This window comes from Salmo salar, chromosome ssa16 (genome assembly GCF_905237065.1).
Source record: "Salmo salar chromosome ssa16, Ssal_v3.1, whole genome shotgun sequence".
Taxonomy (NCBI): Eukaryota; Metazoa; Chordata; class Actinopteri; order Salmoniformes; family Salmonidae; genus Salmo; species Salmo salar.
This window is the reverse complement of record NC_059457.1, coordinates 6679806-6705093: the sequence shown is the minus strand read 5'-3', so window position 1 is coordinate 6705093 and position 25288 is coordinate 6679806. Positions and strand designations below refer to the sequence as shown.

At 43.0% G+C, this 25288-nt stretch overlaps 1 protein-coding gene across 1 annotated transcript; it reads right to left on the bottom strand.

Annotated features, from left to right (window-relative positions):
- Positions 1-45: 45 nt before the first annotated feature.
- mapk8ip1a (mitogen-activated protein kinase 8 interacting protein 1a) lies at positions 46-20440 on the bottom strand. Its single transcript, XM_014147802.2, has 12 exons — positions 19272-20440; positions 18654-18765; positions 17132-17482; positions 10691-10784; positions 9096-10142; positions 8757-8832; positions 3879-4045; positions 3388-3491; positions 3061-3171; positions 2144-2214; positions 1576-1674; positions 46-1403 (listed from the first exon to the last, which is right to left on the bottom strand). The coding sequence occupies exons 1-12, from the start codon at positions 19373-19375 to the stop codon at positions 1331-1333; spliced, it is 2409 nt and encodes an 802-aa protein (XP_014003277.2). The 5' UTR covers positions 19376-20440; the 3' UTR covers positions 46-1330.
- Positions 20441-25288: the final 4848 nt, after the last annotated feature.

The following is a 25288-nucleotide window of genomic DNA, read 5'->3' as shown; positions in this document are numbered from 1 at the left end:
TAGAGGGTTGTTTAGAGATGGAATCATCAAGGAAAATATAAATCATAAAGTTCAGAGAGGATGTAAACACCTTCACATTTAATGACAAGAATTGGCATCCTGTGTTTTTTTTTCTCTACATTGTTTTGTTTGACATTGATATCATGCAATACACACCCGGTTTGATCAAACTTACTGTAGGACATTTCATTTACAAACATCATATTTATATTGTACAGGTATTACATCTGTCCCACAGTGCCAGGATATCCTTCTCAAATAAAAAGGAAATACATAATGTATACAGTAATCACAATAATTACAAAATAGGCACTACTTGTGGTTTGAAAACATGATTTTAGAACACATGCCTTCCGGGTGACTTTTAAAGTGGAAAGACCACAGTGATTCCAAGATCATATTTATTAAAGTATTTTCCTTATACGGTAATCCCACCTTGCAATTTGGGCCCAAAATATTGTTTCCAAGTTACAGTAGGCGTATGGGCTCTATTAAATCAGATCCGCTTTGGCCGACATCCACATAGCAGTTGTTTTGGAGGTGTCAGAGGTGGAACTGCGTTAAGAGTTGTCAAATCCACAAGCCTTGGCTGTACGGAGTCACATTAAGAGAAAAAGAAAAGTGAATTCACCTTTTTGGTATTGGGAGATAGATGACAGGCCCTAGTCAGAGTTCATTGGTGAGAATGATGAACTGGACTTCATTAAAAGCCTGTTATGATGTGATGGGGACCATTAATCCATTAATACACTTTCCCACCCAACATACATACTAACTGATTCTGAAATCAAACACAGTGTGATTTTAAAAACAGTCCAGGGACAACATACAGACAGATTGAAATCACTGCCTCTCTGTCTTCCTCTGTACAAAGACAAGTTTCCAGGTGACTTGATATAGTGATCTCATCTCATTTGGAATTGCTCGTAAAGCCACATATATAGAAACATATTCTATCTTTGATATTGAGTGTGATATTGAATTAGATCTGAAATCTGTAACTACTTTTGGGATTTTCTGTACTGTAGTGCCGGTCCTTACATTTGGCTTCACACACTACATTTAAAAGTACTGTACTTTTGTCCAATTACCTTTTTTAAGGAAGATACATGTATGCTCTTTTGTATAGGATTGGTAATGCTTTAGTTTGGGTATTTCTGTAGACATGTTTGTGCTGTGGAAACATGACAGTGAATAGGAAGCCGCACCAAGTAGACCTGTGTGACAGATCAATATTACTAAAAGCGTTACCATTCAATGCAGTAATCCACCATGCAAGTTGTTTCATCATGACACAACGTTGGAGAAATGTACTATAGCGAGAAGAAAGCTACTCAATGAAGATGTCCTCTGTTGGGCATGAGTAGCCCACCGTTTCCTTGTAGTACAGTTGGAAGGCTTTCCTATGGGCAGGAACAACAAAAGAGGGGTTAGGTACAAATAGTGAGTAGTAGTTTGTGAATAGAACAATGTATTATTATAAACAGTATGATGTTCATATTCATTAGCATATTTGGATAGTAAGAAGATGAGTGGCAGAGAGAAAGGAGGAGAGAGAAATGTTAGAGAGCGTACCCAACAGACTGAGCCAGAGGCATCATGGAGTCGTCTGACATAAACACATGGCAAGCAAACCTCTGGTGATCAGGATGTTTGGTGATGAATCCAAAATACCTGGAATCAATGGGAGAGACGTGGTACAACATGCTCCGGATACAGTAGTTGCTACTTGCTAGTCTTTCTGCCGTTGAGATACAGCTCTTTAAGTTTTGTTAAATAAGTTGCCCACTGGGCACAGATGTCAGTTCAATGTCTAGTTTTGATTTACGTTTGGTTGAGTTGTCAACGAACGTGGATTCAACATGGAATCAACAAAAAATGGCACCATGTCATTGGATTTAGGTTAAAAGTTAAAAGTGAAAAAGACTAAATTCCCTTTCATTGATGACTGTGCAAATCCAATCAGTTTTCCACATTGATTCAACGTCATCACATCATCTTTTGGAGTTGAAATGACATGGAAAGTTGATTCAACCAGTTTTTGCCCTAGTGGGTGCGGTGGCCATCAATCTGATTTGGTATTTATAGGCCTGTAGCCTGGAGTTGAATGACTTCCTTAGTTTAGCATGTGTCATTTACTCACTTGTTATGTTTTGGGTGACAGCCGCAAAAGGAGATGTTCTTAAGCTGAAAAAAGTGAAAGCACTTATCCCCCTGTGAAAATATACATAGAGATGAGAGATAGTCACGGTGAGTTCCTGCACTAGCATGTGATGTCATAGAATTAGAGAGTACTTCTAGAATGTGCTAATTCTATTTCTATGGGTACAGTGGCTGTTGGGCCTGAGTGAATGCATCATACTGGCATAGCCTGGGTTCCAGTCTGTTTTCTGCTCATGTTTGCCATGGCAATTCAATAAAGAGTTGTCAAGAGAGCAGAAACAGACTGACTCTCAGGCCACACCACACCATACACCATACCTCGGTAAGAACAGAACATAATGTTAGGCTCAGACCCTATGGTCTGTGTCTGAGAGTTTACTCATACAGTAAGCCAGTCCAATGGGATACACATTGGTGGAACCACGAGTGAGGAGGATTAAAAAGTCTTAAGACTAAGTGGTCATTATGCAAGAGGGGTTCTGTCACCGACCATAGGACCACAGTATCCCACGAGGGAAATGTCCACCCTGCTAAATGACTGCTGCTTTCCACCCAAGACTGTTTTGAAAATATCTAGTCTTACTTAACCTTGTTTTGAACCTTGTTTGAACCCTGTTTTGAAAAGGTCTAGTTATACTGTATTTTCCATTCCTACAAAAATACTCCATACTTGTATTTTCCAATGCATGACAAACGTACGAGGGACTATGACTAATCTATGACTTCAAATTACTTACAGGATTAACTTTGGTCTGACTGGAAAATTCCTTATCACGACATGTATCTAGCTAATCGAAATGGAAAATGTGTATTTACATGGGCCTTGAACACTGATGCATAAACTAATAACAGTGAGGCATTGTGAACACATATATCAGTGTATAAGAGAGGACATACTCTTTCCGAGGTCCTACATTCATCTTGCACAATGATTTTCACCCCCTTCATGTTGATTTCCAGAATACATGCAGAGGGAGGCTGCATGGTCATCCGGCGGTTGTTAGCAATCTGTTGACGAAAACAATAGCACCGCTTGATTGTTTACATGTGCACGTCAGCATATCCACTCAGGTTTTAAATAAGCCAATCCGTTCTCAGACTTTGCTGTAAGTACAATAGGCTGCCTAATCACTTTCTGTCCGTATTGTTCTTCCGACTGAGGATTGTGAAATGATGGTTTAGATTACTAACCCAAACACACCACCAGGGGGGCGGATACTGTACCTTTTGCATAGCAGCACAAAGCACATCGTTGCCTTTGTGGTAGGGTACGTTAACAGAACCCAGGAACTTCACTCGGAACCGGTCTACCCAGTCATCTTTGTTTTCTAACGGAGATAGGGTAAGACAAAGGCAAGGGCAAAGACACACTTAGAGTTCTATTTGTCAGCATATTATTCAGTAGAGGTTCATTCAGAGCCAAATCAGGCTATTTAAAGATCCTCTCCATCCTATACTGTTTGTGCTCTCTTGCCAAAATGCCGACTTCTATGGGCAAACGTGTTTGGCATGACAATAAGGGACAAGGAGTTGGCAAGAGGGCACAGACTTGCGCTCAGGCTAATGAATTGAATGCATTTCATAGAACGTCTATATTGATCCTATAACCAAACACTGATGCCCAAAGTGTATTGATGACAGTACCTTTGCTGTGTTCAAAGCCAGTCTAATGGATTAAATAAACCATCATAAACAGTATAAACCAAATTTGATACCTTTGATGGGTTCCTGGGTGACCTTGGCAGCATAGTAGGCAGGGAAGATGCCGCTGGCCCCAGTTCTCATGTTGTAGGCCTTACACCACAGGTCATCAGCCTGAACCTCCATAAGCAGAGGGTCGTCCACTTCTAGCTCCAGCTCATCGCCATGGCGAGGGACAAACCTGTTAATCACACAGACAGCATGGTTAATCATTCAATCAATAAATCAATCAAATGTGTTTACAAAGTGTTTTTTTGCATTATCTTGATAATGAGCTGTTAATCACACTGACCACTATGATGTTATGTTTGATATTAATCCATGTAATGAATCTCTAATGTGTTTGTCGGTACCTGAAGGAGGACCCTGTGTAAGATTGCTTCAAGCATTTATTAATATTTATATCACAGCATTGTTGAGTACTCGTCTCTGATTGGCTAGAAGTCCATTCTAGGGCTTGAGCCGGTGTTTGGAGGGGATATACTGGCACGTTATTGTTAGACAAAGTCATTATAATCATTTTATACCACAGCATTGTTGAATAGTCATTTATGATTGGCTGGAAGGGCATTCTAGAGTGGACATTTAAACCAGATGGGACATTTGGAAAATATATCGGGAAAGTTGGAAAAGATGTTGGGACACCTTGCAATCATGACACAATAAGCGCCGACACATGCAGACCGTACTTGCTACAAACAACCACTCAAACTGAAGTTGGATACATTGTAAACGCGGGTCCAACGAGGAAAAAACGTAGCTAGCTATCATTGATTTGTTTTTGCAGAGACACATTTTTAAGGGAACATTTCATGACCTAACGTGGTGAGTGATAAACATGAATTTCTCTGGTCCCGGCTACTGTTGCACGCAAATGCCGCTATGGTGTCAAATCCTCCCATGTTTCAAGTTTGACCAGCTGTTTTCAGCAACTGATATTTTTATAATTCGGTTGTCATATTGGCAGGTTTGCTAGCAACAAACTATTTAGCTAGCTTCTAGCTTAGTGTTTGATATGCAATCCGATCTCCTGGTAATGAACGTGTCGAGTGTCCTGACGAGAAGGCAAACTTTTCTAGCTATGCCAGGCAGAATTGGGCATTATCAGCTCATGGTTATGGATGTATCCAAAATGAATGTCAATAGAAAACAGCTACTTTGCTGTTATTCTGGCTGCAGAGGTTGTGACTGTGTTAGCCGTAGCTAGCTGGCTAGCTAGCGAGGGATAAGAACGCTGCCAGCAGCAGGATGGCAACGGAACATAAAGAATGAATGACTGGGTCACATCCATAAATATTGAACTAATCGAACGAACGACTGGATGGCGTCTCTAGCAACCAAAAAATTAGAAAGTACTAGTTTGCTTATATAAATGAAGATATCAACTGAAAAATGTATTTACTTGTTTTACTTTTTACTCCCAAACTTCATGATATCTAATTGGTAGTTACAGTCTTGTCCCATTGCTGCAACTTACGTATGGATTCGGGAGAGGCAAAGGTCGAGAGCCATGCATCCTACAAAACACGACCCTGCCAAGCTGCACTGCTTACCCAACCCGGAAGCCAGCCGCACCAATGTGTCGGAGGAAACACCGTACAACTGGCGACCATGTCAGCATGCATGCGCCCAGCCAACCACAGGAGTCGCTAGAGCGCGATGGGACAAGGACAGCCCTGCCGGCCAAACCCTCCCCTAACCCGGAAACAATGGTGCGCCGCCCCAGGGGTCTCCCGGTCGTGGCCAGCTGTGACAGAGCCTGGACTCGAACCCAGAATCTCTAGTGGTACAGCTAGCACTGCGATGCAGTGCCTTAGACCACGGCACCACTCGGGAGGCCTCTGGCAACATTCTTATCCCTTGCTTGCTAGCTAGCTACAGCTAACACAGTCACGACCTCTGCAGACAGAATAACAGCAAAGTAGCTGTTTTCTATTGACATTCATTTGGATACATCCATGACAATGAGCTGATAATGCTCGATTTTGCCTGGCATAGCTCGGAAAGTTTTCCTTCTTCTCTGAACACTCGACACTGTTCATTACAAGGATATCTCAATACATATTAAAAACTAGGCTAGAAGCTAGCTAAATAGTTTGTTGCTACAAACTTTCCAATATGACAACCAAATAAAAAAATATCAGTTGCTGAAAACAACTGGTCAAACTAGTCTAGAACTGTGGGAGTATTTGACAGCATACAGTTGAAGTCGGAAGTTTACATACTCGTTTTTCAAACACTCCACAAATTTCTTGTTAACAAACTATAGTTTTGGCAAGTTGGTTAGGACATCTACTTTGTGCATGACACAAGTCATTTTTCCAACAATTGTTTACAGACAGATTATTTCACTTATAATTTACTATATCACAATTCCAGTGGGTCAAAAGTGTACATGCACTAAGTTGACTGTGCCTTTAAACAGCTTGGAAAATTCCAGACAATGATGTTATCGCTTTAGAAGCTTCTGATAGGCTAATTGACATAATTTCAGTCAATTGGAGTTGTACCTGTGGATGTATTTGAAGGCCTACCTTAAAACTCAGTGCCTCTTTGCTTGACATCATGGGAAAATCAAAAGAAATCAGCCAAGACCTCAGAAAAAAATTTAAGACCTCCACAAGTCTGGTTCATTCTTGGGAGCAATTTCCAAACGCCTGATGGTACCACATTCATCTGTACAAACAATAGTACGGAAGTATAAACACCATGGGACCACGCAGTCATTATACCACTCAGGAAGGAGATGCGTTCTGTCTCCTAGAGATGAATGTACTTTGGTGCGAAAAGTGCAAATCAATCCCAGAACAACAGCAAAGGACCTTGTGAAGATGCTGGAGGAAACAGGTACAAAAGTATCTATATCCACAGTAAAATGAGTCCTTTATCGACATAACCTGAAAGGCTGCTCAGCAAGGAAGAAGCCACTGCTCCAAAACAGCCATAAAAAAGCCAGACTACGGTTTGCAACTGCACATGGGGACAAAGATCGTACTTTTTGGAGAAATGTCCTCTGGTCTGATGAAACAAAATAGAACTGTTTGGCCATAATGACCTTCGTTGTGTTTGGAGGAAAAAGGGGGAGGCTTGCAAGCCGAAGAACACTATCCCAACCGTGAAGCACTGGGGTGGCAGCATCATGTTGTGGGGGTGCTTTGCTGCAGGATGGACTGGTGCACTTCACAAAATAGATGGCATCATGAGGCAGGAAAATTACGTGGATATATTGAAGCAACATCTCAAGGCATCAGTCAGGAAGTTAAAGCTTGGTCAAAAATGGGTCTTCCAAATGGACAATGACCCCAAGCATACTTCCAAAGTTGTGGCAAAATGGCTTAAGGACAACAAAGTCAAGGTATTGGAGTGGCCATCACAACGCTGTCACGTCCTGACCCTTGTAAGAGGTCATTTTATATAGTAGATGGGTCAGGGCGTGACAGGGGGTGTTTGGTTGGTTTTCTTGTTTTCTATTTCTATGTTTTGTGTTCTAGGTTTTCTATTTCTATGTTGTTGTTTTTATGGGTTGATCTCCAATTGGAGGCAGCTGGTCCTCGTTGCCTCTGATTGGAGATCATATTTAAGTAGGGGGTTTTTCTTTTTGGGTTTGTGGGTTGTTAATTTTGAGTAGTGTGTTTTCCTCTCTGCGTCACGGTTTGTTGTTTTCTGTATTTCTAGTATTTGGTGTATTGCAACGTTTCTCTATAAATAAAAAGATGTGGAACTACAACATGCTGCGCGTTGGTCCGATCATTCTGACAGCCGTGACAAACGCCCTGACCTCAAACCCATAGAAAATTTGTCGGCAGAACTGAAAAAGTGTGTGCGAACAAGGAGGCCTACAAACCTATCTCAGTTACACCAGCTCTGTCAGGAGGAATGGGCCAAAATTCACCCAACTTACTGTGGGAAGCCTGTGGAAGGCTACCCGAAACGTTTGACCCAAGTTAAACAATTTAAAGGCAATGCTACCAAATACTAATTGAGTGTAGTATGTAAACCTCACCCACTGGGAATGTGATGAAAGAAATAAAAGCAGAAATAAATTATTCTCTCTACTATTATTCTGACATTTCACATTCTTAAAATAAAGTGGTGATCCTAACTGACCTAAAACAGGGCATTGTTATTAGGATTAAATGTCAGGAATTGTGAAAAACAGTTTAAATGTATTTGGCTAAAGTGTATGTAGACTTCCGACTTCAACTGTAGCTCTACATGCCTCAAGACTGCAACAGTAGGATTCATGTTCATCACTCACCACGTTAGGTGATCAGATGCTCCAAAAACATATGTCTCTGAAAAACAAATCAATGCTAGCTAGCTAAGTTTTTTCCTCGTTGGACCTGCATTTACATTGTATCCAATTTCGTTTGTGTTGTTGTTGGTTTATCTTTCTGTAACTTTGTACGGTTTGCATGTGTAGGTGCTTATTGTGTCATGATTGCAAGGTGTCCCGATATCTTTTACAACTGTTCCGTTATATGGTTTATATGCTTTTATTGTCCATTCTGGAATGCTCTCTAACCAATCAGAACCAGTATTCATCAACGCTATGGTATAAATATATATACATGTCATTTAGCAGACGGTCCTATCCTAAACGACTTGCAGGAGCAGTTAGGGTTACGTGCATTGCTCAAGGGCACATCGATAGATTTTTTACGTAGTCAGCTTGGGGATTCAAATCAGTGAACTTTCAGTTACTGGTCCAACGCTCTTAACCACTAGGCTAGCTGCCGTGGCTCTATGCGCTCTCGGGCAAATAATGCAACTTTTCCCATTGAACGCTCATCGTTGATTATCACTTACGGATAACTCATTTATAATGGCTTATTCATGAGTTTTTATATAAACCAAGTTTTTATAAAGAGTAAAACCATTCAATGTCTCACCTGAACACAGCTCTGTGGCTCTGCTCTTGCTCTACTCCATCTAATACACAGGAAAACAGGCCAAAGGACTCCGCACCTGGAGCACACAAGGCAGGAGAGGAGCTTTAGGTCACTGTGATAAAAATGGAATAACAAAGTGCCAAAACAAGAGTACTATACAGGAGTAACTTTGCTGAATTTGGTGTCTTTCAATCATGTTAAATAAGGCATTCTAACTTCTGTAATTCCTTTGAAGTAAGAAATGAATTTACAATACAATTGAGTATGAGCATTATCCTGAGCCAGGTCTGCCTCGGGAAAAAAAGGGTAATTGGCAGCAGCCAGTCACACAAAACTCACCAGAGGAGTGTAAATGTCTGTTCACGAAAACATTGCGGAACTTGCGTGTTCGAGGTCCCCCGCCAACTCCTGCCTCAGAGGACGAAGAAGCCCTCGACAGACGTGATGACTTCCTTTCTCTCTTCAGCTCGCTGTGATCCACCTCATAGTCCTCTTCCTCGTTGGCTGACTCATATACCGTCTCTGTGTCGCTTTCATCACTGTAGCTCTGGTAGCACTGCTTCAAGCTCACCAGTTCTAACTTGGCGTGCTCGTCCACCACTAGGGTGTACTTAACAGAGTCATAGGAGAGGCCATCGGCCTCGGAGCTCTGAGCGCGTGCAGTCCGCAGGGCCCCCGACCCCCCCGACTCACCCTTAGAGCTAGACTTAGAGCCCCTGTCCCACAACCCCCTTTCCCGCTCCCCTCCCTCACTGTCAGATGGCCTAAAGCATGAGGAGATGGAGAAGGAACGTGGAGGAGGTGCAGGGGGGTGCAGGTAGACCTCGTCCTCCTCGCAGATGGAGGGGTTGGTTCGGTTGGGGAGGGCAGTGTTTGTGTACGCTGGGGGTCCCTCCGTGTCAGAGCTGATTGACATGCGATTGCCCTCGCTGCTCTGAGACAGGAAGGGACGGTCAGAGTCTGGACGGTCAGTGTCTGTGTTCTTCTGGTGTACCGGTGTCAGGTAGATCTCCTCCGTGGCTTCTGGCTGGCGCTCCTCCTCACGGCAGCATCCCCGCCCTTGCCCCTGTCCTCCTCGCCCCCTGCTCCCATCCCTATCCCCATCCACAGCTTTGTCTCTCATACTGCCTGCTTTCGGCTTTGCTGCTGTAGTCTGATTGTGTGGAGCAGTGGAGGACTTCTTATCCCGCTGCTTTGCGTCACGCTGCCTGCCCCGTGATTCTGAAGGTCCATGTGAGATGAACGTGGAGTAGTCCTTGCTGTATGCCTTGACTGCCTTCTCTGGTACTGTGCCTCTGTGTTGGGGTTGTTTGGCCACAGAGCCATCGTTGTGCTGCTGGACTTTAGACTCATCGTTGACCTGCTCATTAGTGGGTGTCAGATCGCCTTTAACACACACAAACAAAACAACAACACAAGCAAAAACAAAAGATTATTAATTAGGCCTCAAACTGCTGAAGGATTATAAGGGATGCAGCTACAGTAACAGTATCCATGCAGCACGGTAAAGAGTTACAGGATGAGAGCCATTGTTGGGTTTCCTGGCCAACGTTCTTATTGTATGTATCATACTGAAGTATGAGAACACCGAAGATGTTGGGCTTTTAATATTTTCTATTTCTTGAACATTTTAAGGATTATGACTGTGAGTGTTCATGTCAGGGTCACCTTATGAAGGGATTAGCGGATTGGAGTTGAATAAAATACTGTACTGTAGTGTTGACATACGTGCAATTACTTTGTGCTCATTGACACAAATGAAATAAAAAGGTGTAGAAAAATGCCACTGAAAGTTGTCATTTTCTAAATGCTTCCACTTCTGCGAACAGAAACGTTGCTGCCTTGTTCAAAGGTAATGTTGGTATTACTCTCACAAGAAAGTACTGTATACACATACAGTATATGGTTTAAACCAGTGAATATCCCATTCTCACCTGTTATGTGGGGGGAGGAGGAGTTTGAGTTTGACAGATTCTCCTTCCATGTGTCCTTCTTTCCAAATGAGTTGTTGTTAATTGTATCCTTGTCCTACAATGATATTACAGACAGAGAGAGAGGTAAAGATCGAGAGACATGAAGAGAGAGAGGAGAGAAAGATAGTTAGATGTAACTTTTCTTTGATAAACATTACATCACCCTTTAAGAGTGTGCGTACACACACACAGTCTTGTACAGCTAACCTTGTAGGGACACACAATTCAGTCACATTCAAAATCCTATTTTCCCTAACCCCTAACCCTAAACCTAACCTGTACTCTCACCCTTACCCTTTTATTTATTTATTTCACCTTTATTTAACCAGCTAGGCAAGTTGAGAACAAGTTCTCATTTATAATTGCGACCTGGCCAAGATAAAGCAAGCAGATTGACACATACAACAACACAGAGTTACACATGGAGTAAAACAAACATACGGTCAATAATATAGTAGAAAAATAAGTCTATATACAAAGTGAGCAAATGAGGTGAGATAAGGGAGGTAAAGGCAAAAAAAGTCCATGGTGGCGAAGTCAATACAATATTGCAAGTAAAACACTGGAATGGTAGATTTGTAGTGGAAGAAAGTGCAAAGTAGAAATAGAAATAATGGGGTGCAAAGGAGCTAAATAAATAAATACAGTAGGGGAAGAGGTAGTTTGGGATAAATTATAGATGGGCTATGTACAGGTGCAGTAATCTGTGAGCTGCTCTGACAGCTGGTGCTTAAAGCTAGTGAGGGAAATAAGTGTTAACCAGTTGTAGAGATTTTTGTAGTTCGTTCCAATCATTGGCAGCAGAGAACTGGAAGGAGAGGCGGCCGAAGGAGGAATTGGCTTTGGGGGTGACCAGAGAGATATACTGTACCTTCTGGAGCGCGTGCAACGGGTGGGTGCTGCTATGGTGACCAGCGAGCTGAGATAAGGGGGAACTTTACCTAGCAGGGTCTTGTAGATGACCTGGAGCCAGTGGGTTTGGCGACGAGTATGAAGCGAGGGCCAGCCAACGAGAGCGTACAGGTCGCAGTGGTGGGTAGTATATGGAGCTTTGGTGACAAAACGGATGGCACTGTAATAGACTGCATCCAATTTATTGAGTAGGGTATTGGAGGCTATTTTGTAAATGACATCGCCGAAGTCGCGGATCGGTAGGATGGTCAGTTTTACGAGGGTATGTTTGGCAGCATGAGTGAAAGATGCTTTGTTGCGAAATAGGAAGCCAATTATAGATTTAACTTTGGATTGGAGATGTTTGACGTGAGTCTGGAAGGAGAGTTTACAGTCTAACCAGACACCTAGGTATTTGTAGTTGTCCGCATATTCTAAGTCAGAACCGTCCAGAGTAGTGATGCTGGACGGGTGGGCAGGTGCAGGCAGCGATCGGTTGAAGAGCATACATTTAGTTTTACTTGTATTTAAGAGCTGTTGGAGGCCACGGAAGGAGAGTTGTATGGCATTGAAGCTCGTCTGGAGGGTAGTTAACACAGTGTCCAAAGAAGGGCCAGAAGTATACAGAATGGTGTCGTCTGCGTAGAGGTAGATCAGAGACTCACCAGCAGCAAGAGTGACATCATTGATGTATACAGAGAAAAGAGTCGGCCCAAGAATTGAACCCTGTGGCACCCCCATAGAGACTGCCAGAGGCCTGGACAACAGGCCCTCCGATTTGACACACTTAACTCTATCGGAGAAATAGTTGGTGAACCAGGCGAGGCAATCATTTGAGAAACCAAGGCTGTTGAGTCTGGGGGTGAGGATGTGGTGATTGACAGAGTCGAAAGCCTTGGCCAGGTCAATGAATACGGCAGCACAGTATTGTTTCTTATCGATGGCGGTTAAGATATCGTTTAGGACCTTGAGCGTGGCTGAGGTGCACCCATGACCAGCTCTGAAACCAGATTGCATAGCGGAGAAGGTGCGGTGGGATTCGAAATGGTCGGTAATCTGTTTGTTGACTTGGCTTTCGAAGACTTTAGAAAGGCAGGGTAGGATAGATATAGGTCTGTAGCAGTTTGGGTCAAGAGTGTCCCCCCCTTTGAAGAGGGGGATGACCACAGCTGCTTTCCAATCTTTAGGAATCTCAGACGACACCAAAGAGAGGTTGAACAGGCTAGTAATAGGGGTTGCAACAATTTCAGCAGATCATTTTAGAAAGAAAGGGTCCAGATTGTCTCGCCCGGCTGATTTGTAAGGGTCCAGATTTTGCAGCTCTTTCAGAACATCAGCTGACTGGATTTGGGAGAAGGAGAAATGGGGAAGGCTTGGGCGAGTTGCTGTGGGGGGTGCAGTGCTGTTGACCGGAGTAGGGTTAGCCAGGTGGAAAGCATGGCCAGCCGTAGAAAAATGCTTATTGAAATTCTCACACACCCTAACCCCAACCTTAACCTAAAAACCTAACCCTAAAATTAACCCTAGCTCCTAACCCTAACCCATAACATAATTCTAACCCTAACACTAATTCTAACCATAACCCTAAACCCCATAGAAATAGCATTAGCCTTCTGGTCCCCACAAAAATAGTTAGACACACACACACACACACACACACACACACACACACACACACACACACACACACACACACACACACACACACACACACACACACACACACACACACACACACACACACACACACACAAAGGAGTGGCTGTTAAAACGCATGAGTGGTTGTTCTGCCTAAGAAGATGGCTGTTCTCTATTCTCTATTATTACCGCACAGTCCAGCCCAGTCAGTCCACAGCCCTTTTCTAGCCAAGCAGCTCGATGATCAATGACTTGTCTCAGCTGTCAATCACATTTACCCAGTCCTAGCCTCTGTACCAGGCCTCCTGCAGCCGAGTGATGAACGAGGCTTTGGACTACGGTAACGCGAGATCACAGCCATCTAAATATATGGCGCTGGCTTGGGGCGAGACTCACCAAGCCCTGATGACATCATCTCACATACCATCACAATCTGATCCGGCTGCCAGGAAGAGGAATCAGGAGCTAGCCAATAAAGAGGAAGTCAAGACTGTTACACTACACAGCAGCACACTGTCATAGAGACCATTCACAGTGATGATGCTGACTCACAGTCGTGATGCAGCTGCTGCTGGGCACTGGAACTGGCTCTGTTACCATGGTTACCATGGCCAGGAACTGGAGGAGAGAGAAACTGTGTGTAGGTGTGTGTGTGTTTCTTTGGTGTGTCGGGTTTGTGTTGATAGAACGGTTTGATGTTGAAATGCTCCAAGTTCTATTTATGAAATGAAAATGAGACATTTTGGAATTCATGGGACTGACTGTTTATCAAGACTGTGTTATCATTTTGGTAGCTGTTATCCCTTTGGTTGAAGTCTTCGGGTCTCAGGAAAGGTTACTCTTCACATAGCTTCACAAACTTTGGTACACTTCACCCTCCCCCTTGGCCTCCTGTCCTCCTGTCCACAGTAACCAACCCCAGCAACTGATAACCATCCACTGTGTAGTCTGATTCATGACACCACCATAATCAGTCGTATTGCTCTGAGAGATTCAAGTCTCTTCAGGTCTCAGGCAACATGGCACCGGCAGAGTTTAGAGTAGTATCATAATGTCTAATAGCCTAACTGTCAGAAAAGTGTTCAGCCCAAATAAACAACTGTGATGACTGTAATGATAATTGAACTGCGGTGTGCCCAATAAGCTGCATTGGCCACACACCTACGTACGTGTGTGGCCAATGCAGCTTACATATGTACTCACGCATGCACACACGCGCACACGCACGCACACACGCACACACACACACACACACACACACACACACACACACACACACACACACACACACACACACACACACACACACACACACACACACACACACACACACACACGGCTCAACCCATCCTTCACAACAGCGTGATGTAACAAGGTGGGACACATAGTGACGGCAACAACCATGGTGACATATGGCTGGCAGATGTTGTTCACAATCAAAGTAATCCGGTTTTTAGTCTCAACAAAGGGGCTAAAGTTTCTAAGTAATCGTTCACCTTGATCACATTAGAAACCTGAGTGGGTGTGATATAGTATAGAGCAGGGCTCTACAACCCTGTTGCTGGAGAGCTAGCCTCCTGTTGTTGGTTTTCACTCCACCCCAGTTGTAACTAACCTCATTCAGCTTATCAACCAGCTAACTATTACTAGAATCAGGGGCGCTCGACTAGGTTTGGAGCTAAAACCTACAGAAACAGGGTTGAAGAGCCCTGCTATAGTCACTTGATCTTGATGGGGATGTAAGCTCAAGGACTGTGAAAATAGGTAGTGAACACCACCATTCAGATAGCCTGGTTCCAGATCGGTTTGTGCTGCCTTGCTACAGCACAAACAGATCTGGGACCAGGCTATCTGAATCAAGCTTTCACTACCTGTTTCCCTAGTCCTTGAGCTCAAGTGTCTCTGTAATTGTACCAGGCTACCACTCAGACAGAGTAGGAGTGAGACATAAAACATGGTTAGCCTAATCCTTCCCAACACAGCGTGAGACCACGAGCAGCAGCAGGGCTCTGAGGCCAGGTCGTGTTGTGGTGCCATACACAGAGACGTTAGTCACGTGACCAGGTCTGACAGGGCCAGAATTAGGAATTACACCTCCTAGAGGGGAAAACATCCTGGGCCTCCCTCTATCCTCCCCAGGCCACACCTGGGTTAAAAAAGAAATACTTTCAAAATCTTTCAAATACTTTTAGCATTTGCTTTAGTCTGCCTAGAGTGCCAGATGGACAGGGTCTGAGTCTAAAGTGGATGTGATGTTAAGTTATTTGATGGGAAGGAACCTTGACAGGGTAAGGATTAACCAGTCAGTGTAGCAGGTTATCCAAACCTACATCTGGTCACGCACCTTATCCTGGTTTTCCTGATCTTCTTTGAATTTAATCAGAAGTCTGCCATAAAGACATTGTTCTCATCATTCATGAATGTCCTTGTGAAACAGATTTTTTGAAACATCTTCTTTTTAGCATCTTAATGTTTTGGTTATAACTGATTATAACCCGGTTGTATCTGATTATTACTGGTTTCAACTGGTTATACCTGATTTTAACGAGTTATAACTGGGTGGAGTTGTTTGGGTGGGTACATATATCATACATACAGTACATACACACTGGACATACATTACAATAATCCTACCAATGGCTTAGGTTAAAAGATGAAACCGTCAAACATTCAAACTGCAGTCTGCACTCTACTACTAGAGACTGTAGAGTATTTGGTCGTGCTGAGCGTTGTGGGCAATTACTAAGATCATTCCAAATCTCCGCCAGAGAAATGACAGCCCTCTCCCCGTCGTATACTTCTTCAATGAAGACAGGTCTGAAGCTCACTGGACTATATCAAAGCATCCAAGCAATAATAAACCATTTTTGTTACGACAGATACTAACCTACAAAATCTCTGGCAAGAGGTCTATTCTGAGGGAAAGATCAAAGATATTTTATAAAGATCAACATGAGATGCAATGGATGAAAGATGAGTGAACAGATCCTCACTCGTTTAGTCACTCTACATAGGATTGTCATTGTAAACGGCCCTATCCTTGGACTGACACTGATGGACTCTGACCTGTCCTTTCCATCGTTATCCCTAGTCAGCAGAGCACACCCTTCCTTCCCTGTCTGATGCCATTCAGCTGGCGGGGAAGCTGACAGACTCACAGAAGGACAGAAGGGTGTGCTATTTACAGACAGCAAAGATCAAGGACAGCAGTTAAATGGAGCACATGCTACAAACACAGTCGCAAGCATGGGCTCCGTCGAGAGAGAAAGAGCACATCCATTATCACACGAATGAACATTTCCTCTACTGTTACAATGCTTCGATCGAGAACCACAACAGTCCCAGCATTATGCTTTTCTGGTATACAGTGGCTATCAATGTGAAATGAAAATATTTCCATTTAACGACATTAACAAATACACACTGTAGACATACTGCTTACATTACATTAAAAGGAAATCCGTATTTATATTGGTGCCTGGGTAAGGTATGCTGCCTCGATACAGATAGCATTCTATACAGATTCAATTCTATCTGATCTCCCATTAATTATTTAAACCAAACAGACGGTCTGTGATCACAGAGGAGAAAATAAGCAGGATCTCTACTGTAAATTGGTGCTGGGTGTAAGCTACCAGCTTCTATACTGCTCTTATACAGATCCCATCCTATCGAATCTCATATTTCAAACAAACCTAATATGATCTATGATATAGTATATGATCTGCCTGTCATCACTGGGAAGATACAGAAGCAGCCCCTTTAATGCCTCTTTACAGATTCCCTTCTATAGCTAATCCAACATTATATGAACCAAACAGATGATGTGATGATGTCGTGTCATCACAGAGGGTAGAAATAAACAGTCCCCACCTGTGTCCTGGGGGGCTGAGGAGGCTGAGGCTGCACCTGTGGAAACAACGCTAGTGTGGTGGGTCTCTTGGGCCTGTACGTATCCATAGCGATTGGATGTTCAGCAGATTTTAATTCTATCACATTGGGCTGTTTCTGCCTGACAGGAGTTAGAATGACGGCCCCTCTCTCTTCCCGGTTGAGTCTGTGGTCGTCGAGGGAACCATGGATCAGGCCCCAGTGCTCCTCTTCCTCCTGGATCTCTTCCTCAGCATCGATCAGGTCCAAGTGGAGCATCTCCGCCTGCACTTCCCTGAACCCCCGCCCGTCTGCCTTCCCTGCCTCGCTACTGGCTGGCCACGTCACATGGTCCTGGGAAGAGCCAGGCAGCAGTGTTGCAGCAGATAGAGAGAGAATCATTCAGTGAGGTGGAGGGGGAGAGGGAGGGAGGTGGAGAAAGCAATAATGAGAGCAAGTGGAGAGAGAGAGAGAAAGGGATTCAGTGAGGAGAAAAGGAAGGGAGGGGAAGAGGAGGAGAGCAGAGCCAGTCAATCACGGCCTGGCAATGACATCAGCAGCCTGAGACTGTGGCTCGTTCTCGGCTCATGCTCACTGTAATGCCATTCTAATTCAATCATACCGTAGTAGGATAAACCACCCTGAAAACAAACACAAGCAAAGCTGGGCTACTGTTCTGTTCTGTGAGGTATACAACAGCAGCCTGTAACACCTTTACCGTCTTTACACTGACGTCAAATCTAAAGATAATGTTAATACGGAATAATTTCTTTAACCACAAAATATTAAGATGCACACAGACCTGCTGTACTGTGTGTCAACGTCATACAACCTTCCCCTAAGCTAACGTATGGTCTGACGTCTCCATTTGACTGATACTAAAATGACAGTTCACCCTAGCAGCTAGTTTAGTAGAATATCTGCAGGGCTAAAGGTGGAGGCCAGTGATGTGATGGCCAGGCTTTAATGACGTGTGGCATGTTAGGTCTACTCGGCTCTGGAACACATGTGTACCAAGACCATCCCCGCCTGCAGTCATTAATCTGATTAGTGACTTTGGACTACTAACTCTGGATTCTACTACCGCTTCTGCTTCTGCTGCGGCTACTATCTCACAGCGACGGCCCCAAAATAACAGCAAGCATACAACGGGAGCGACGTTTATCTCAATATCTCAACCTTCCGTTATGAATATTCATATTATGAAAAACAAGACCGCAACAGTGTGAAGTCAGACAGTGTGTTGTGGGAGAAGGGAGGGAGGAGTTTGTTGAGGGAAACTGGTGTAGAGGAGCTTACTTGGTCATCCAGGTTGTCGTAGTTGAGGCTGGCACCACACTGTGCATACCAGACCTGGGTTCATATACTATTCAAAATAATTTCAAATACTTGATCAGTGCTTGATTGAGCTTGCCTGGCTTAATGGATCAATAGAAAATTCGCAAAATTGCAATCCGAGCACATTTGACACTTTGAAACTGTTTTTGAACCCAGGTCTGGTGTGTGTACATGTAGATTAGCTTACTTGAGAGTCAAGGTCATCGTAGTTAAGGCTGGCTCCAGCCTCATCAGTGATCTCTGTGACCTGAGAAAGGTCCTCGTCCTCAAACTCCTCCAGGCTGATGTCATGGGTCAGCCTGAGGACACGACATACACACTGCGTCACACCACACTACAGAAAACAAACCACGCCGTCACTCAACATCTCTGGGAGCTGAGGGCAGGGGCACACTGTTTTACACACATCAATGAGAGAGTAAACACAGGGGTGTCGCTCTCTGCAGACGACTTAGTCACACTTTCACCTTAGTGAGGTACTGCTTGATACTCCTGATGGTAGGTGGCAGTTGCACAACCAGGTGGACAACCATCTGTGCTGAAATCAAAAAGCTCTAAACCCTTTAATAAAAAGGCGTGCATTGGGGTTTGCATGAATGGCCGAGAGAGACAGGAAAAAGTGTGGCCTCTATGTCTTACATTAGCATTACTGTACGTCACTGCCAAGAAGTGTAGACCTTTATGGCAAATAAACGCTTGTCTGGTAAACACTTGTTTTAGTTATCCATTGAAAAACATTTTGTTACTTTTTACCCTAATGAATGTGACCCTGGTTTAACTCTACAGTATATAAATACTACTGTACCATTTCTCCCACTGGTCCTCCATCCACTTCTCTCCATTCTCCTCCTCCCTCCAATTCTCCCCATCCTCGTTGGACTCCATGGCCAGACTGAGGTAGAGCAACATCAGCTGGGCTGGGCAGGCAGATGGACCAGGAACTGATCGATTCAACAGGCAATTACAGCACTTCCTCCTTTCAACAGAGCATCATTCACAATCCTGACTTTTCAATCTCCATCCGCTCTGGCCCACACATCAGCATCAGCAACAACAACAACGACAACAACAACAACAACACCACACCACTGATAGAGAGGGACCCTGAAGATAAAGACAGCTTATTTTCCTTTTCCGCACACACAGTACAGAGCTCTCTTCTCTTCACCACCGGCTCCACCCAGCCACTTATCTCCTCTCTGTGTATTTGTACTCCCCCTCTGGTCCAGAATAATGACTGGAGGAGGATGGGAGGATGGGGGAGGTGCAGGCTGCAGGTGGACAGTAAAGAGACTGGAGATCGGGGGACTCAATCACCCGCTTAAGCCCCAGCCCATCAGCCCTAGCTGGGTAGGTTCTCCTCCTGTAAGTCCCTGCCTCCTGTATGATGGACGGCTTGAATCGAGGCAGCTCTACTCAGGTTGCTGCCTCCTCCTCCGCAGGCCAGGCAGCCATATACAGGGAGGGCCAGACTGAGGGAAGGGAAGTGGTGACTGCTAGGATCAATGGAGCTGCTGTAGTGCTGAAATAGAATCTTCTTCCCTTTTATCCCTGATCTGAGGGAGGGAGGATTTGGAAGGTCCCTGGCCCTGCTTAGAACATCATGGCTTCCATTGTGTTGTTGTGTAGGTTGGTTCTCATGCCATGGAATGACCCACGCCTTCTTCTCCTCACTCTGAACAAACTGTGACGTGATGTGTGAGCCGGTGCAGCAGAGAGAATTAACAGCTTACGTATGTCGGGGGTGTATAATTTTTAAAATGGCGGAGGAGGGCAAGTGGGCTAAGCGGTCATTACATTATTACCTCTAATATGATTTGCTGTCCCTGTGGCAATGTCCACACATTACACACTAAAATACTGTTTAAGACATGACATGCACACGCATTTTACACACTACAACCCTGGCCACTAATACGTATACCACACCAGGGGTGTGTACATTACAGTTCCTTTATAATTGAATACACCAAAAAGAAAGGAGGGCAAAATCACAGTGAAAAGTTTGACAACCTGGGCCTGTGTACATTCATAGACACAATATCCTATTATTGGTATCCTAATCCTGTTAATACTTTATCAAGTTACAAACCAGGATAATTATACTGTACAGGATAGCTAAAATGTCACTTTCACTGGGCCATGTCTGTATCAGATATCCGAACGGTGCTTAAAGACAGCCTTTAGCTCGTTTGTCCCTCCTCATCCTTTTATTCTTTATCGTTCACCGTAACAGAGGGATCGTCAGGGGAGGTTACACAACCATTTAGGAATTTGTTTCTATCAGAGAGAGAGAGAGAGAGAGAGAGAGAGAGAGAGAGAGAGAGACGACCAGTCTTGTTTATCTCCTGCACTGTACATAGCTTTCAGCACATTCTGTGCTAAGAACCTACTTCATGTGGCCCTCCAGTGGCGAAATGTAGTACTGAACAAGTGGTACTGTAACTACCTACTACCAATTATAAACTGGGTTCGAGCCCTGAATGTTGATTGGCTGACAGCTGTGGTATATCAGACCATGGGTATGACAAAACAGTTATTTTTACTTCTCTAATTACGTTGGTAAACAGTTTATAATAGCATTAAGGCACCTCAGAGGTTTGTGAAATATGGCCAATATACCACGGCTAAGGGCTGTATCCAGGCACTCCGCGTTGCGTCGTGTGTGGGGATTGCCCTTAGCCGTGGTTTATAGGCCATATACCATACCTCCTCGGGCCTTATTGCTTAAATATACAATGCTATGAATTAACTATATTTATTACCATTGACAGTGAATTCCAGCATCAGGTATATAGGTTCATATACAGATACAATCACGAAGACTGATTGGATCACTATTCTATCAGCGCTTTAATGAAAATAAAACTATTTTGACAATACAAAACAAATAAATACAACTAAATACACGTTTCACAAAGCTCATCATGGGAATTCTTTTTATAGTGAATGTACTCTTTTTGCATGGAATGTACAATATTTGGTGACTGACAAATAATGACAAGCTTTAGATGTTAACGGGAAATAGAAATGAAGTTTACCTCTGTTAGTATATCCTAAAGGCTTATTTATAGTCAATGTAAGTATGCAACGCAAGAATGCAAAATGGCTGTCCTGATTACTTAAGTAGACTATAAATTAGGCAAACTCATCCCCTTCTGGGCAGATCCACAGACAGAACAGTGCAAACAAAGAAAACGTGTTTTATGGTAATATATACAATATAATATATACACAGGGCTGATAGATGTGCAAATATAAACAGAATATAGCAGGAATTAATACAAATCTTTATACACATGGTACTTAGCGGAACTAGTTATTATTGTATTAGTATAGACACTATTATCATTATGGGATCTTTTTCAATAAATTGAGGTTGCGGCAAGACAGATTTAGCATCCGTCAAAAATCTATTGAGGCAATGGATTTTTCTATGGGAGTCATAGGTTGAGGACAACAGAAATGATAAACGTCTATGCACAGCTTTATCCGTATTCTTCTTTTTTTTAAAGTTAGCAACTCATATGTGAAAAGGTGAAACGAGTTGAATGGACAGTTTCATCCATCTCTGTGTGGCCACAGACTCCCTTCTCACTACCCATGGTGGGTGAGAACAGCTGGTTGCTGTTCTGTTTGACAGTAAGCACAATGACCGATCATGATGCTTCATAACTTACACGAGGGGCACTAAATCATATGAAAACATAAATTCTAGGTTCTTTCACTGATTGATATTATATCTTCTCTGCCAAAGGCAAAATATTTGTTCCTAAACCAATGACATCGTTGTGATCGAAGTCAAAATATCATACAGAGGACAAACAGATGAATGACAGTAGAGCCGCAGATCAAGAATGGAGGTCGTTAGGAACACTGAAATAACTTTGACATACACCTTTATAGAAAATATGAATTGCGTATTTACATTAATGTATATTGTTTTAATGCGTTTTTTGGGGGGATAAAAAAAAAAAAAACATTCAGGTTAATATTGCCTGCTCGCTTGACCGGTCAGTTCGTAAATCTAAGGTTTGTATCTTTGAGGTTCTACTGTAGTCCTAAGGCAGTTATTCACTCACTAATAAAAGTGTGTGGTGGTGCAAAAAACTATAAAAAAAACAGTTTAGGAAAGCTGAAAGGAACGATGCTATATAAATATATAGCTATATAACTTGCTATATAATACACTGTTTGTAACCTTTCTGTATGCAAATTATTATTGGCAATTACGAAGGTGTTCTTGCTGTTCTTATACCTTATAAACCAGTTATTGTATGTAAAACTCTGTGTATGTTTTTGTGTGTGTGACTAGTCTTGCCCGAAGGAAAGGGGTGAGCACAAGACATCAGAAGTCTTCTGCTATGTCTCTCTAGCATACACCATCCCACATGGCAAGCTCCGAAAAACACAGAAACCAAATGACACAGTTGGTTAAATTTCTACAAATAGCCTATAGCAGGCTTCCCCAACTGGCAGCCTGCGGGCCGACTTTGGCCCGTGAGTGGTTTTATTTGGCCCCCCAATTTTGCTGAGCAAAGGAAAATAAAACAATACGATCACGTGTCTCTCTATTATGCGTGGGAATACTTGGGAACAGATGTCTTAAATAAAAATCCATTGGAGTTGATTTCCTGGTGTTTTTCCAGTATTTTACACTACCGGTCAAAAGTTTTAGAACACCTACTCATTCAAGGTTTTTCTTTATTTAACTATTTTCTACATTGTAGAATAATAGTGAAGACATCAAAACCATGAAATAACACATATGGAATCATGTAGTAACCAAAAAAGTGGTAAACAATATATTTCAACAATATATTTTATATTTGAGATTCTTCAAATAGCCACCCTTAGCCTTGATGACAGCTTTGCACAATCTTGGCATGGAAAGACTGGAAAAACACCAGGAAACAAATTCCAATTGATTTTTATTTAAGATATCTGTTCCCAAGTATTCCCACGCATAATAGAGAGACACGTGATTGTATACAAATGTAAGCAAGGTTTGAAATTATTACGTTTTAGTCTAACATTATATACAGTACCTTGCAAAAGTATTCATCCCCCTTGGAGTTTTTCCTATTTTGTTGCATTACAACCTGTAATTTAAATAGATTTTTACTTGGATTTTGTGTAATGTACATATACAAAATAGTCCAAATTGGTGAAGTGAAATGAAAAAAATTACTTTTTTCAAAAACTTCTAAGAAATTAAAAATGGAAAAGTGGTGCATGCATATGTATTTACCCCTTTTGCTATGAAGTCCCGAAATAAGATCTGGTGCAACCAATTACCTTCAGAAGTCACATAATTAGTTAGATTGCACACAGGTGGACTTTATTTAAGTGTCACATGATCTGTCACATGATCTCAGTATATATACACCTGTTCTGAAAGGCCCCACCAGTAAGCAAGGGGCACCACCAATTAAGCTGCAACATGAAGACCAAGGAGCTCTCCAAACAGGTCAGGGACAAAGTTGTGGAGAGGTACAGATCAGGGTTGGGTTATAAAAAATATCCTAAACTTTGAACATCCCACGGAGCACCATTAAATCCATTATTAAAAAATGGAAAGAATATGGCACCACAACAAACCTGCCAAGAGAGGACCGCCCACCAAAACTTACGGACCAGGCAAGGGGGGGATTAATCAGAGAGGCAACAAAGAGACCGAAGATAACCCTGAAGGAGCTGCAAAGCTCCACAGCGGAGATTGTAGTATCTGTCCATAGGACCACTTTAAGCCTTTCACTCCACAGAGCTGGGCTTTACGGAAAAGTGGCCAGAAAAAAGCCATTGCTTAAAGAAAAAAATAAGTAAACACATTTGGTGTTTGCCAAGAGGCATGTGGGAGACTCCCCAAACATATGGAAGAAGGTACTCTGGTCAGATGAGACTAAAATGGAGCTTTTGGGCCATCAAGGAAAACGCTATGTTTGGCGCAAACCCAACACCTCGAGAACACCATCCCCAGTGAAGCATGGTGGTGGCAGCATCGTGCTGTGGAGATGTTTTTCATCAGCAGGGACTGGGAAACTGGTCAGAATTGAAGGAATGATGGATGGCGTTAAATACAGGGAAATTCTTGAGGGAAACCTGTTTCAGTCTTCCAGAGATTTGAGACTGGAATGGAGGTTCACCTTCCAGCAGGACAATGACCCTAAGCATACTGCTAAAGCAATACTCAAGTGGTTTAAGGGGAAACATTTAAATGGTTTGGAATGGCCTAGTCAAAGCCCAGACCTCAATCCAATTGAGAATCTGTGGTATGACTTATAGATTGCTGTACACTAGTAGATCCCATCCAACTTGAAGGAGCTGGAGCAGTTTTGCCTTGAAGAATGGGCAAAAATCCCAGTGACTAGATGTGCCAAGCTTATAGAGACATACCCCAAGAGACTTTCAGCTGTAATTGCTGCAAAAGGTGGCTCTACAAAGTATTGACTTTGAATAGTTATGCACGCTCAAGTTTCAGTTTTTTTTGTGTTATTTCTTGCGTGTTTCACAATAAAAAATATTTTGCATCTTCAAAGTGGTAGGCATGTTGTGTAAATCAAATGATACAAACCCCCAAAAATCCATTTTAATTCCAGGTTGTAAGGCAGCAAAATAGGAAAAATGCCAAGGGGGTGAATACTTTCGCAAGCCACTGTATCTGTTTGGGCTTTTTGCGGTCAATTTGCAGTCTACAAATGATTTGTAATTATGTTCCGGCCCCCCAACCATCCACTCAAGAAAAAAAATGTCACATGGCTGAATCTAGTTGATGATCCCTGGCCTACAGAAAGAGCATTGAAAGATTTTATTTGACTGAAA

Coding starts and splice junctions, on each gene's coding strand:
- mapk8ip1a (XM_014147802.2), bottom strand. CDS start 19,375: ATGTTGCTCTACCTCAGTCTGGCCATGGAGTCCAACGAGGATGGGGAG. Junction 3,492..3,878: donor CACCCAGGAACCCATCAAAG/GTATCAAATTTG, acceptor TATCTCCGTTAG/AAAACAAAGATGACTGGGTA. Junction 1,404..1,575: donor CCTCTGGCTCAGTCTGTTGG/GTACGCTCTCTA, acceptor TCCTGCCCATAG/GAAAGCCTTCCAACTGTACT.